Source organism: Pseudophryne corroboree, chromosome 6, assembly GCF_028390025.1.
Source record: "Pseudophryne corroboree isolate aPseCor3 chromosome 6, aPseCor3.hap2, whole genome shotgun sequence".
Lineage (NCBI taxonomy): Eukaryota > Metazoa > Chordata > Amphibia > Anura > Myobatrachidae > Pseudophryne > Pseudophryne corroboree.
In genome coordinates, this window is record NC_086449.1 from 97,961,659 (window position 1) to 97,975,232 (window position 13,574).

A 13,574-nucleotide genomic window follows, 5' to 3' on the forward strand; every position below is an offset into this window, starting at 1 on the left:
ATCATAGTAACTTGCTATTCTCATCTCCGCTCTGGGAGATCATTGAAGGGAGATCAAAGCAGAAAGTGTGGGGAGCATTAGTAAAGTGATGACCTCTGCAAAATCTACCTATGTAATTTAATAGTGCCGTTATATGAGACTGGCTGTTTGGTTTGATTATATATATATATATATATATATATATATATATGTAGCAGTCTGCTTGTACTGTTTCATATATTACTAGTATATTGGATCCAGTGAATGCCAGGTCTAAGGGTCTCACCCCACCCCTTGAACATCCGCTTACCCTAAAACAAAACTCCCTTCACTCTCTTACCTGGAGATGGCCAATGAACGTTGATGATTTGCAGCCATGAATGGTCTATAACCTATGGCAAATTCATTATATGCCGTGTATATACATAGGTGTGCGCAGGGGGGGTGCCTGGTGCGCACAGGCACCCCCTAATGTCTGGCACCCCGATCTCACATGCTTGATGCAGTGATCGCCGAGCTGGCTGATTACTGTCCCCTCTGCGCTGCACCCTGTCAGGACTGTATTACTGACCAGATGCCTGGGTTAATCAAGGGTGCCACTGCCACCGGCTTTCAAACTCCCGGCTCCACCTCCATGTACAAAAACAGCGTGATGTGATGACATCATGCTGCTTGCACGCCCACCCGCCACATGCCCACCTCTCTCCTATGCTATGACAACGGCAGCCACTGATGAGGATCAGTATGCAGCCAGCGTTCCTCTTAGGAAGACAAATTCAATACTGACAGGCGGTTGGCAGCGGCATTGACACGTCACTGTTTTTCCAGCAGCAGCAGTACCAGTCTGCGACTGTCATTGTCAGTGAGTGACTGACTTGTAAGTAAGCTGCTGCAGCTTGCAGGGAAAAGAGAGGGGGAGCCAGACCAGGCTGAGGAGGAGCAGTGTAATTGTAGTCAGTGCCATCAGGGGTGTTTGTTTGGTGCACACCACAACATCTGACAATGTATCTGCTTTATTAGGATTGGTACAAGGGTGGAAATTTTATATTGCGTTGACCGTCGATAGATGGTGCTAGACACGCCCAAAAGGCAGGTGCTAGACACACCCCTCCGACGGTGCACCCCCTAATGAAATGTGCTGCGCACGCCTATGTGTATATATATATATATATATATATATATATATATATAATTAAGCTGGGTACATACTACACTGTTTTTGTGCAATCATGGTACCAACAACCACTCTGCGTGATCAGCATGTAGTGTGTACACACAATTCATCATTTGATAAACACATCATGCATATCAGACGGGAAGATGTAACGAACTAGTTAATTTAAGCATGTAACGATATAGGACCCTATTCAGTAAGGATTGCAACTTCTGCTTTTTAGTGGAATTAGCAATCGTTTGCCTCGTATGCTTGGGGCCGCCTATTGCAGAGCAAGGCCGCCCAGCATGCTAACTGCCGCCGCCCCCATCTGCGACCCGCACTAAATGCGATTGCGCGCTTATGATAAAGATATACACAAAAACAGACAAGTGGTACTAAGTAACACAGGAGCAACTTCAAAGCCCCAGCGCCGGGTGTGCAGCAACGTGACCAGAATCGGAGAGGGAGAAGGTCGGATGAGCAGTGGAAGGGAGACTGCAGGTGAGTATCTGTTAGTGGAGAGGCGTGTCTGTTAACGGGCTCTCTGGAGCCCACATCAGTACATTCCCTCCCCAGACAAACGGCCAGCACAGCAGACAAAGAAGGCACCCGGGAAGTCCCGTGCCAGGACAAACCGAGGTAGCCTACACGTCCCCTGAGGCTGAACCAGTCCGGAGCCCCTGTAGAATCCTGACGTCTGCCCGCACCCGGACCTCTCATATACACGGCCGTAATGGTAAGCGCATGGACTTCATTTGTTAAAAGGACACCACAGAGTTACGGGATGCCGTTCTCTGTTTCATTAACTGCCAGCTATTATCGTCTAAGGAGTGAAAGAATATCACCTATTTTAGATTTTTTATAAAACAACAGGATTTACAAGGACGTGTTCATTATTGTACAGAAAGTACATCTTTCATATATACAGCACTTTTATCAGACTGACAGTAATAACAGCGGACAGGGACGTTTCTTGGGGCAGGCGAGCAGTGCAACCGCACTGGGCGCCCGCCGCGGCACTAACTGTAGCTCCCTGCTCCCCCCTCCTATTTCTCCCTGAGTAGCTCGCTCAGGGGGGCGGAGTTTCACGGAATGACGCGGTTGCATCGTTACATCACGACGCAACCCCGTCACTTCGCGAAACTCCCCCCCCCCCCCCCCCGAGCGGAGTACATAGGGGGATCCAAGTTAGGAAGAGGGAAAGGCCGGCGCGAGGAGCGACTGGTGAGGCGAGCCGAAGAGCGGTAATCGCCTCTGTAAGTATTTTCTCTCTCTCTCTCTGTGTAAAATGGGGACACCTGCCATAATGTGTGAAATGGGGACTCTTGCCTGCCGTAGTGTGGGATTTAATGTATCAAGGGCACTGCGGTGTGTGGCATAATATGGTGCAGGGGGCATTACTGTGTGGGGCTTAATATGGTAGAATTTTTTTTCCGGTCGTGATCTGCTGGAGCAGGATCAAAAACTGGATTGTGAGGTAGTCTTTTCAGACGAGGTCACATCCATTTAGATGAGGCCACGCCCCCTTGCCGGGTGGGCGCACAAGTTATTTTTTTTTTATCTAGGTGTGGGGGGCACATTTTTTGTATGTCATGGGGGGGCGCATTTTTAAATCTCGCACTGGGAGCCAAATTGGCTAGAAACAGCCCTGACAGCGGAGGACTCAGGGAATATCCTCCTCTAGTTGAACTATCATTGATTTGTGCATGCACACTTGTTATTAATTCAAGAAAAACAAAAGGGTTTTCCGCACCAGGGTGTAGATAATTCTTTCTAGGGAACGTTGGATTCAATAATTGGGACAATTATGTCTAGATATTTTATCAAACTATCCGTTTTGGGTGCAACCCACCAATTATCAGAATATGATAAATTACAAACAAGAAAAAGAATCGGTTTCATATGGGTGCACTCCTTCCCCTTAAATTTGATTACTGTTAAAATACATTTTATTATTTTAAAAACAGGTATCAACAGAAAATACTCAAGTAGAAGCCTGTATGACCTATCAATTATATCATATATTTATTGTATCCTTAGCCTAAAATAGGCTGTTTGAGTGAAGTAAAAAAATTAGAAAAAGAGTGGTGAAAGAAGTATATAGAAATGTGAATAAAGATTTAAAATTATTATCTATGTCACGTCTCTTATTTTTCTTTTTTGTTACGAGTTCCCTTATGTATGCTACCAGTAAATTATATGCAAGGATTGATACATGTATTATGTTATATGTTGGGATTAATGATGCGTAATCCACAAACAGGAGAGTAAGTGTCTAGTTTGTGATATTATGTAACTCAAAGTGGTTACATTTTAGATGATGCTAGTTATTATGTATCCATAATGGCCACTTTAACTTCCTAACTTGTGGCTCATAAATCCAACCCCTAGTGGGTGTAGGTATTTTGTATATACTGGGTGTTAGCCTGCAGCTAAACAATATTAAAATACAATGTTATAGTGGTTATGTTTGGGATTATAATCCTCAACCACAAATGCTGTAGTTTTTATACTTCTGGTATTGTTATATTCCCCACGAAGTGACGGTGATATTACATGTTAAATTCCTACAACCATGTAATGATAGTAATGATATTATTACACATAAATTCCTGTGCTTGCAGGTAATATTGCTACAGATCTAATTTGATGTAAAGGGGGGTACTCACGGAACGATCGCTGCTTAAAATGTAAGCAATCTGACTAGATTGCTTAGATTTTAAGCAGGATCGCTCCGTGTGTAGCCCCTATAGCGATGCACAGCCCCGCGCATCGCTATCGCTGGTGCTAGATTGGCCTGCAGTGCTGGGTGAAATGAGCGGCCCCCCCGTCTCACCCCGCACGCTCAGCACACATCGCGCTGTGCTGAGCGGCGGGAGAGATGTGTGCTGAGCAGTTCGCTCAGTACACATCTCTCTCACATTGGCTGGTGAGTACTGGCCTTTACTGGTCATTCGTGTTAGGTGCTGTGCAAGCTTTATTGTGAATTACCACAGTCCGCATCAATAAACAATACTATATTCCAGAAAATTTATAATTTCTTGTTTTGTTGCAAATAACTATTGTTACTGGTAGAGCATTCATGTAAATGTGTATTTCATGCACTTAGTTCGGCGGGCGTCCCCGCTGTATGGGACCGTTATGATCGGACCTCCTGCACATTGCTCCGATCCCACAAGGCTGTCTCCACCGTTGTCTTGATAAAGACGTCGGTGAGGCACATGCAGTACCAGTTAGCCATAACTCGTGCTGGGATTAGATAAATATATAATGCATTAGGGACGTGACACACTGTCCACCAATGCGCATTTTGTTCCGGTGTCGGGCTTCCTCAGGGCATATGCAATACCAGAAGGGAATATAACAATACCAGAAGTGTAAATCTACAGCATTTGTGGTTGAGGATTATAATCCCAAACATAACCACTATAACCATTGTATTTTAATATTGTTTAGCTGCAGGCTAACACCCAGTATATGCAAAATACCTACACCCACTAGGGGTTAGATTTATGAGCCATAATTTAGGAAGTTAAAGCGGCCATTATGGATACATAATAACTAGCATCATCTAAAATGTAACCACTTTGAGTTACATAATATCACAAACTAGACACTTACTCTCCTGTTTGTGGATTACGCATCATTAATCCCAACATATAACATAATACATGTATCAATCCTTGCATATAATTTACTGGTAGCATACATAAGGGAACTCGTAACAAAAAAGAAAAAAGAAAAATAATAGACGTGACACAGATAATAATTTCAAATCTTTATTCACATTTTTATATACTTATTTCACCACTCTTTTTCTAATTTCTTTACTTTGCTCAAACAGCCTATTTTAGGCTAAGGATACAATAAATATATGATATAATTGATAGGCCATACAGGCTTCTAATTGAGTATTTTCTGTTGACACCTGTTTTTAAAATAATAAAATGTATTTTAACAGTAATCAAATTTAAGGGGACGGAGTGCACCCATATGAAACCGATTCTTTTTCTTGTTTGTAATTTGTTATTAATTCATCCTGGTATTGAAATATACGGAACTATCTTGCCATATTAATAAAAAAGTATTTAGTTACATACTGGTATCCTTCCTAATTACACACAGGGATCAGGGCCGGTTCTACACCTTGTGGTGCCCAGTGCGAAAGCTTCCACTGGCGCTCCCCCCCTTCCCCCCCGCGGCAAAACAGTTAGTGCGCGCTGGAGGCACGCGTCAAAAAATAGGGGCGTGACTTCATAGGGGATGGGTGTGGCCGCAGCTATGCCCCCAGTAGCTGTGCCCTCAGATTTGCCCCCAGTAGTTGTGCCCCCCAGTAGTTGTGCCCTCTGCTGTGCCCCCTGTTGCTTTGCCCCCAGTAGTTGTGCCCCCTGTCTCTGTGCCCCTCAGTAGCTGCTTACAAACACACACAAAAAAATAAAAAAACAATACTTACCACTGCCCCGCTCTTGCTTCCCGACCGCTGCTGCTGTTGCTCCGTCTGGCCTCCCGCGGCTCCTCTCTATGGGAGAGACTTCATGACGTCTCTCCCATAGCAGCGCCGCACAGACACTAGAGGTCAGTAATGATCTCTAGTGTCTGTCACTGGAGCCGGCTGCAGCGGACGCCCACACAGCCCACTGCGTCTGCTGCAGCCGGGGTGCGGGTAGGCGGCGGTGCCTGCGGGGTGACTGCGGCTGCGCCCCCAGGCCGCAGCGGCCCGGGCGCAGGCACTGCTTGCCCGCACCAACAACCGCTCCTGACAGGGATAGTACATTCACCTTGTTCATTCACATAAAAGCATACAACCTTAGGTGTTGAGCGCAGTTAGGTCTAAATACCTAGTAATTTTTATATGAATAAAAATGTTTAACTAATTTGCATTTGTCATTGTGTCTTTTCAGATAGTGTATGTTCATATTTCAAGCAAAAATCTGTCATCCTCACATTTGGGCTGCTGGCAATTTCGTATATACTGGTCATCACCCTCTTCATAAATGTCCTATCACGAAGTTAGTAACATGTTTTTATTTCAATTAACTTACTGGAGATTGAGGACCAGATGACCGCTCATGTTTTCCTGGAAATTCATAAATTATCAATGACTGGCAGCTATGGCCATAAAATCTATGGTGTCTGTTTATGAAGCGGAGTCGGAGATAAGCCAAATCTCCAGCACTTTGCGTATCACATCCTCCTTCAATATAGGAAAATGATAACACTGTATAGCGCACAGACATTTTTCCAGGGTTGTTGTATAATTCTAGTGGGCTAAAGCAGTGCCGTAACTAGGCATTTTAGCGCTGTGTGCAAGAAATGACATTGGCGCCCCCCCATGTAAGATAGGGGCAGTGCGCGCCATAGGCGCGCGAAAATATATATAGGGGCGTGTCTTCATGGGGTAGGGGCGTGGCCACAAAATAATAGCAATTCATACTACGGTGCACAGTAGTTTCCATTATTCAAATTACGCTGCACAGTAGCGCCACTACACCAGGTAGAGCCCCTTTTATACATTACAGCAGACAGCGTCCCCCTTTTTACACGTTACAGCAGACAGTCCCCCTTTTTACACATTACGGCAGACAGCGTCCCCTTTTTACACATTACGGCAGACAGCGTCCCCCTTTTTTGCACATTACAGCAGACAGCGTCCCATTTTTTAACATTACGGCAGACAGCGTCCCCTTTTTACACATTACAGCAGACAGCGTCCCCGTTTTTACACATTACGGCAGACGGTGTCCCCCTTTATACACATTGCGGCAGCCAGTTCCCCTTTTTACACATTGTGTCAGCCAGGCCCCCTTTTTACATATTACGGCAGACGGTGTCCCCCTTTTTACAAATTGCGGCAGCCAGTCCTCCTTTTTACACATTACGGCAGCCAGTCCCCCTTTTTACACATTACGGCAGCCAGTCCCCCTTTTTACACATTACGGCAGCCAGTCCCCCTTTTTACACATTGCGGCAGGCAGTCCCCCTTTTTACACATTGCGGCAGCCAGTCCCCCTTTTTACACATTGCGGCAGCCAGTCCCCCTTTTTACACATTACGGCAGCCAGTCCCCCTTTTTACACATTGCGGCAGCCAGGCCCCCTTTTTACACATTACGGCAGCCAGTCCCCCTTTTTACACATTGCGTCAGGCAGTCCCCCTTTTTACACATTGCGGCAGCCATCCCCCTTTTTACACATTGCGGCAGCCAGTCCCCCTTTTTACACATTGCTGCAGCCAGTCCCCCTTTTTACACATTGCTGCAGCCAGGCCCCCTTTTTACACATTACGGCAGCCAGTCCCCCTTTTTACACATTGCGGCAGCCAGGCCCGCTTTTTACACATTGCGGCAGCCAGTCCCCCTTTTTACACATTGCGGCAGCCAGGCCCGCTTTTTACACATTGCGGCAGCCAGGCCCCCTTTTTACACATTATGGCAGACGGTGTCCCAGAGAGAGAGAGAGAAAGAGAGATACTTACCATCTCCCCGCTGGCAGGCTCCTCGTGCAGCTACCTCGGTGCAGGCAGGTGAGGAGGAGGGAGGGGGACTGGAGCCGCAGCAGCGCTATTTCATTGGTAGTAAGCGCCACTGCAGCTGTCCCCTCTCCTTCCGTATTGGCTGCCCGGCGCTGCTGTGGATGCTGGGATGGAGGAACCTAATACGGAAGGAGATGGGGCTGCTGCAGCGGCGCTTACTACCAACGAAATAGCATTGCTGCGGCTCCAGTCCACCTCCCTCCTTCTCCGCTGCCCGGCGCTGCAGCTCTCCTCCCCAGTGCGGCGGCGGCGCACGGCGCAGACTTCAGAGGCGGCATGTAATGAGTCAATTTGACTCATTACATGCCGCTGGCCGTGCGCCCTCAGGGCAACTGCGCTGTGTGCCGGGCCCACTTGGCACACACATAGTTACGGCCCTGGGCTAAAGGACATCTGGCTTCACAACCACGTGACACGCGCCGGTAGGGGAGGAGATAGGTCCCTCCCTCTGTTGTCGCATGTCACATGCTTGTGACATCATGGTTTCTTTAGCCTGGTAGGATTTAGACTTAACCATTTCTCTTGAGATGGCCATTGACCATCGATGATTCAAAATCATTGATGGTCTATGCTCGATGTTGAATACTTTTACATCAGTGCGGGAGAACCAGATGGTTTCCCGCCATCGATGGTTCAGTGCTACCGGATTTTGTTTTCTCAAAGTGTCAGGCCACTGAGCTTAGCCCCACCCCCTGACACCCATGAAGCCACGCCCCATGTTCTGGTTGGCTCGCATTTGATTTTACAGTAATGCAGGGGTGTCCATCGATGGGTAAAACCATCAATGGTTTCCTTACAGATGGTTTTACACCATCAAGGTTGTCCATCAATGGTACCATCAATGGATAACCCACCGATGGCCATCCGTACATTTCTCCAGTGGTAACCTATTTTGCACCAATTACTATTCCCACAGACCTGGTAAAAAGGCCACAGCCAATTTGACAAACTTTCTCCTGCTAGCTAATGGCATCTCAGGATCAAGTTATCGATTCCCCACATTGGGGGTCAGCCAAGCCAGACAGGCTTTGCTAGAGTCCCTCCAGGTCACTACTATGCCCATGGATAGTCACTGGAACTAATATAGAGCAAAGACTTATAATATATAGCAAACACTGTGTGTAACTATCAGATAGAGCTCCTCTCCGTCCTCTAGGAAGGAGGTCCTAGTAATGTAGCGGGATCTAGTCTGATCCCTCTGCCACCATCTGCTCTCTCTGCTCACTCATACATAGTAAAGCCTGGTACACACTGGCTGATATATTGTCTGTTCAATTAAGCGCCTGATATATCGGGACGGGGGGGGGGGGGGGGGTGTCAGCAGATGTGTACCCCCCGATATGTCTGCGAATGATATCGTCCACAGACATAATACGGCCCTGCAGCACAGCCGGTATATCTGCGATATCGTGCTGTGTATACGGACAGTCTGCCTGTCCACTTCCTGCACACGCTGCAGAAGCCTTCGGTGACACCACAAGTGGACCTGTAAATGCCCATCCAGTTGTGACATCAGGCACAACACATCAGGGCTAACGAACGGCTATCCGCTGGCATGGTGTGTACACTGCGTAACACTGCCGGGTCAAACCACACAGTTTAAATTTTTGGCCCTACCAATCAGCATCGAAAGTGTCAGTGTCAGGGATCACTGCGACAGGTGACATTTGAAGCAGCTGTCCGGACATTGGGGAGATACCAAATTGCTCTAATAGAAATGTATCTGATGCCGCAACCGGCGCTAAGGGGTCTATTTACTGAGCCTTGGATGGAGATCAAGCAGACGGAGACAAAGTACCAGCCAATCAGTTCCTAACTACCATGTCACAGGCTGGGTTTGAAAAATACAATAAGTGTTACCTATCTTTTTAGCAAAGAATAGGTAAATTGGGTGCACTTTCTATAGATATAAGCAGTATAAAATTAGTCACCTAATAAAATATTAATAGCGGCTCCTAATTGACCATCTGGTGATCTACCATACTGTATACTAAAAATAGGATACTCTGCCACCTTAGTTTAGGCAGCAGAAAGGAGCGCTGATGAAAATTATTTTAATAAAACAGATTTCTTTAATGACAGTAATTTACTAATTTCACAAAGACAGAAAAAGCAGCATCACATGTATATAATAGCAGTGAAATGTCACAAACAAAGATTTTCAGGTAGCTTATTAATTACCGCATATACTCGAGTATAAGTCGACCCGAATATAAGCCGAGGCACCTAATTCTACCACAAAAACCTGGGAAAACTTATTGACTCGAGTATAAGCCTAGGGTGGGAAATGCAGCTCTAGCCGTACACAGCCCTCAGTGCCAGATATGCCCTCATAGTGCCAGATATGCCCCCACAGTGCTGCCAGATATGCCCCCACAGTGCTGCCAGATATGCCCCCACAGTGCTGCCAGATATGCCCCCACAGTGCTGCCAGATATGCCCCCACAGTGCTGCCAGTTATGCCCCCACAGTGCTGCCAGTTATGCCCCCACAGTGCTGCCAGATATGCCCCCACAGTGCTGCCAGATATGCCCCCACAGTGCTGCCAGATATGCCCCCACAGTGCTGCCAGTTATGCCCCCACAGTGCTGCCAGATATGCCCCCACAGTGCTGCCAGATATGCCCCCACAGTGCTGCCAGATATGCCCCCACAGTGCTGCCAGATATGCCCCCACAGTGCTGCCAGTTATGCCCCCACAGTGCTGCCAGTTATGCCCCCACAGTGCTGCCAGATATGCCCCCACAGTGCTGCCAGTGCTGCCAGATATGCCCCCACAGTGCTGCCAGATATGCCCCCACAGTGCTGCCAGATATGCCCCCACAGTGCTGCCAGTTATGCCCCCACAGTGCTGCCAGATATGCCCCCACAGTGCTGCCAGATATGCCCCCACAGTGCTGCCAGATATGCCCCCACAGTGCTGCCAGATATGCCCCCACAGTGCTGCCAGATACGCCCCCTCATGATGCCAGATACGTTCCCTCCCCAAGTGCCAGGTATGCCCCACAGTGTTGTTACTTACCCCTCCGTCGATCCCGCGCTGTCTTCTGGAGGGACACGAAGCGCACAGCACGCGCCTCTCCTGTGTCCCTCCTGCATCTTCGGCGGCCGCGGCGGGTCTATTAAAGGAAGTGCCGGTTCGTGATCAGAGGTCACGAACGGGTACTTCCTGTAATAGAACCGCCGCTGCTGCCGCCGGAGATGCAGGAGGGACACAGGAGAGCCGCGCGCTGTGCGCTCCGTGTCCCTCCTTCACACTGCTCTGCCTCTGCCTGTCACTGACTCGAGTATAAGCCGAGGTGGCTTTTTCAGCACAAAAAAAAGTGCTGAAAAAGTCGGCTTATACTCGAGTATATACGGTATATAGCTGATCCTTTATCCTTTATTTAGGAATGCAGATTTTGAGAAAATGCGTCTGATAAATATTCCAAGGCAAAGTCAGTATTATGTATGGGATCCCAAATATATTAAAGGAGCCAACAATCGGGTACGCTATGCTACTACCCCTAGCCATGGAATTTGATCTCACCCACAGGCAGAGCCGGCCTTAGGCATAGGCAAACTAGGCCAATGCCTATGGCATTTGGTATGCCATGGGGCACAAGCAGTTTCTTATGATTAAAATGATATGCAGCATGCCTATGTGTGACTGCGGCTGTATCTGAATATGAAATGCTACATTACAGTGTATTCCTGGAAATCCCTGTAACAAAGCATTTCGTATGCAGCTACAGTCAATGCTGCATATCATTTTAATCAACAGAAGCTGCTTGTGCATCCTAGCCCCATAATAATGCATATTAGATGCATTTTCATAAAAAAAAGGCACCTAACGTTAGCAAAGCTGCCAGCTGACTCACGCCAGGCATCTCTTGCTGCATGGCGTATTGAGGCAAGATGTACGAGGACACATCTGTATCAAATCAGAGGCAGAGGTCACAGTTTTAGCAGCCATGTGAGTGATGTGTGTGGGTGAGTTGGTTGTGCAGTAGTGTTCAGCATAAGTGTAAGGGGCATTATATGTGTGAATAAAGTTGCACTAATGTGTGGCATAATACGAATTGGGGGTACTATTGTGTTGCCATGCCCCTTCCCAGCAAGAACACTCCCCTTTATGGACTGTGCGCCAAATGCGCAATGTTCCTATTTAAAATATAGGGGGCAGGAACACCAAAATTAGGACTGCTATGGGTGAGGGGTGATGGTGCTGGGAAAGGAGCCAAAATCTTGCCTAGGGCCGGCTCTGCCCACGGGAGAAAGTAGTGAATCCGTCCCTGGCTAATGCAAGCTGGCGATGATGCCGTATCGGAGCTCCCGGGGTAGAAAGCCTCCATACATGCACAAGATGTTTGCAGCCATAGCGCGAAGTTTCGGTGTAATTTTACCGGCGGAAGGGGGGCGTACCCGGATTCGATGGAAGTTGAATTCAGCTGCTATGCTTGAACAGCCGCTTTTGGGGGTAATTCCAAGTTGATCGCAGCAGGAAATTTTTTAGCAGTTGGGCAAAACCATGTGCACTGCAAGGGAGGCAGATGTAACGTGCAGAAAGAGTTAGATTTGGGTGGGTTATTTTATTTCTGTGCAGGGTAAATACTGGCTGCTTTGTTTTTACACTGCAAATTAGATTGCAGATTGAACACACCACACCCAAATCTAACTCTATCTGCACATGTTATATCTGTCCCCCCTGCAGTGCACATGGTTTTGCCCAATTGCTAACAAAAATCCTGCTGCGATCAACTTGTAATTACCCCCATGTTCAGTCTGCTCAGTCACTCAATGCATTTCTCCACTATTTCAACAGCCAGTGGTTTCCTCAGGAGACAGATGTTAGAGTCTCAGACTTTTAGGTATTTATGTCCTTAGTGACCAATCACAAGCTTACTTGGAATAGCACACCTGTGTTAGGTAGCGATCATCTGCATATTGTAAGTAGACACAATAAAAATATATGTACAAAGTAAAAAAGGTGACAACTATTTAGCATATAAATAAAAACATTCAAAGGTGTTTAAATAATAAGAATTTACTTACCGATAATTCTATTTCTCATAGTACGTAGTGGATGCTGGGGACTCCGTAAGGACCATGGGGAATAGCGGCTCCGCAGGAGACTGGGCACATCTAAAGAAAGCTTTAGGACTATCTGGTGTGCACTGGCTCCTCCCCCTATGACCCTCCTCCAAGCCTCAGTTAGGATACTGTGCCCGGACGAGCGTACACAATAAGGAAGGATTTTGAATCCCGGGTAAGACTCATACCAGCCACACCAATCACACCGTATAACCTGTGATCTGAACCCAGTTAACAGCATGATAACAGAGGAGCCTCTGAAAGATGGCTCACAACAATAATAACCCGATTTTTGTAACAATAACTATGTACAAGTATTGCAGACAATCCGCACTTGGGATGGGCGCCCAGCATCCACTACGGACTATGAGAAATAGAATTATCGGTAAGTAAATTCTTATTTTCTCTAACGTCCTAAGTGGATGCTGGGGACTCCGTAAGGACCATGGGGATTATACCAAAGCTCCCAAACGGGCGGGAGAGTGCGGATGACTCTGCAGCACCAAATGAGAGAACTCCAGGTCCTCCTCAGCCAGGATATCAATTTTGTAGAATTTTACAAACGTATTTGCTCCTGACCAAGTAGCTGCTCGGCAAAGTTGTAAAGCCGAGACCCCTCGGGCAGCCGCCCAAGATGAGCCCACCTTCCTTGTGGAGTGGGCATTTACAGATTTTTGGCTGTGGCAGGCCTGCCACAGAATGTGCAAGCTGAATTGTACTACAAATCCAACGAGCAATAGTCTGCTTAGAAGCAGGAGCACCCAGCTGGTTGGGTGCACACAGGATAAACAGCGAGTCAGATTTCCTGACTCCAGCCGTCCTGGAAACATATATTT

At 47.2% G+C, this 13,574-nt stretch overlaps 1 protein-coding gene across 4 annotated transcripts in view; it reads left to right on the top strand.

The window, feature by feature from the left end:
• The window catches only part of LOC134936467 (hepatic lectin-like), an 80,760-nt gene that overhangs the window by 152 nt on the left and 67,034 nt on the right, over window positions 1-13,574 (top strand). For 2 of the 4 annotated variants that reach the window (XM_063931505.1, XM_063931506.1), the window contains exons 1-2: window positions 1,465-1,636; window positions 6,037-6,144. In XM_063931505.1, coding sequence (XP_063787575.1) covers window positions 1,480-1,636; window positions 6,037-6,144 — 265 coding nt within the window. In that variant the 5' untranslated portion in view covers window positions 1,465-1,479. Of the gene's footprint in view, window positions 1-1,464; window positions 1,637-6,036; window positions 6,145-13,574 lie in introns of those variants that run through there. The other 2 variants (XM_063931507.1, XM_063931508.1) reach the window with 2 other exon arrangements.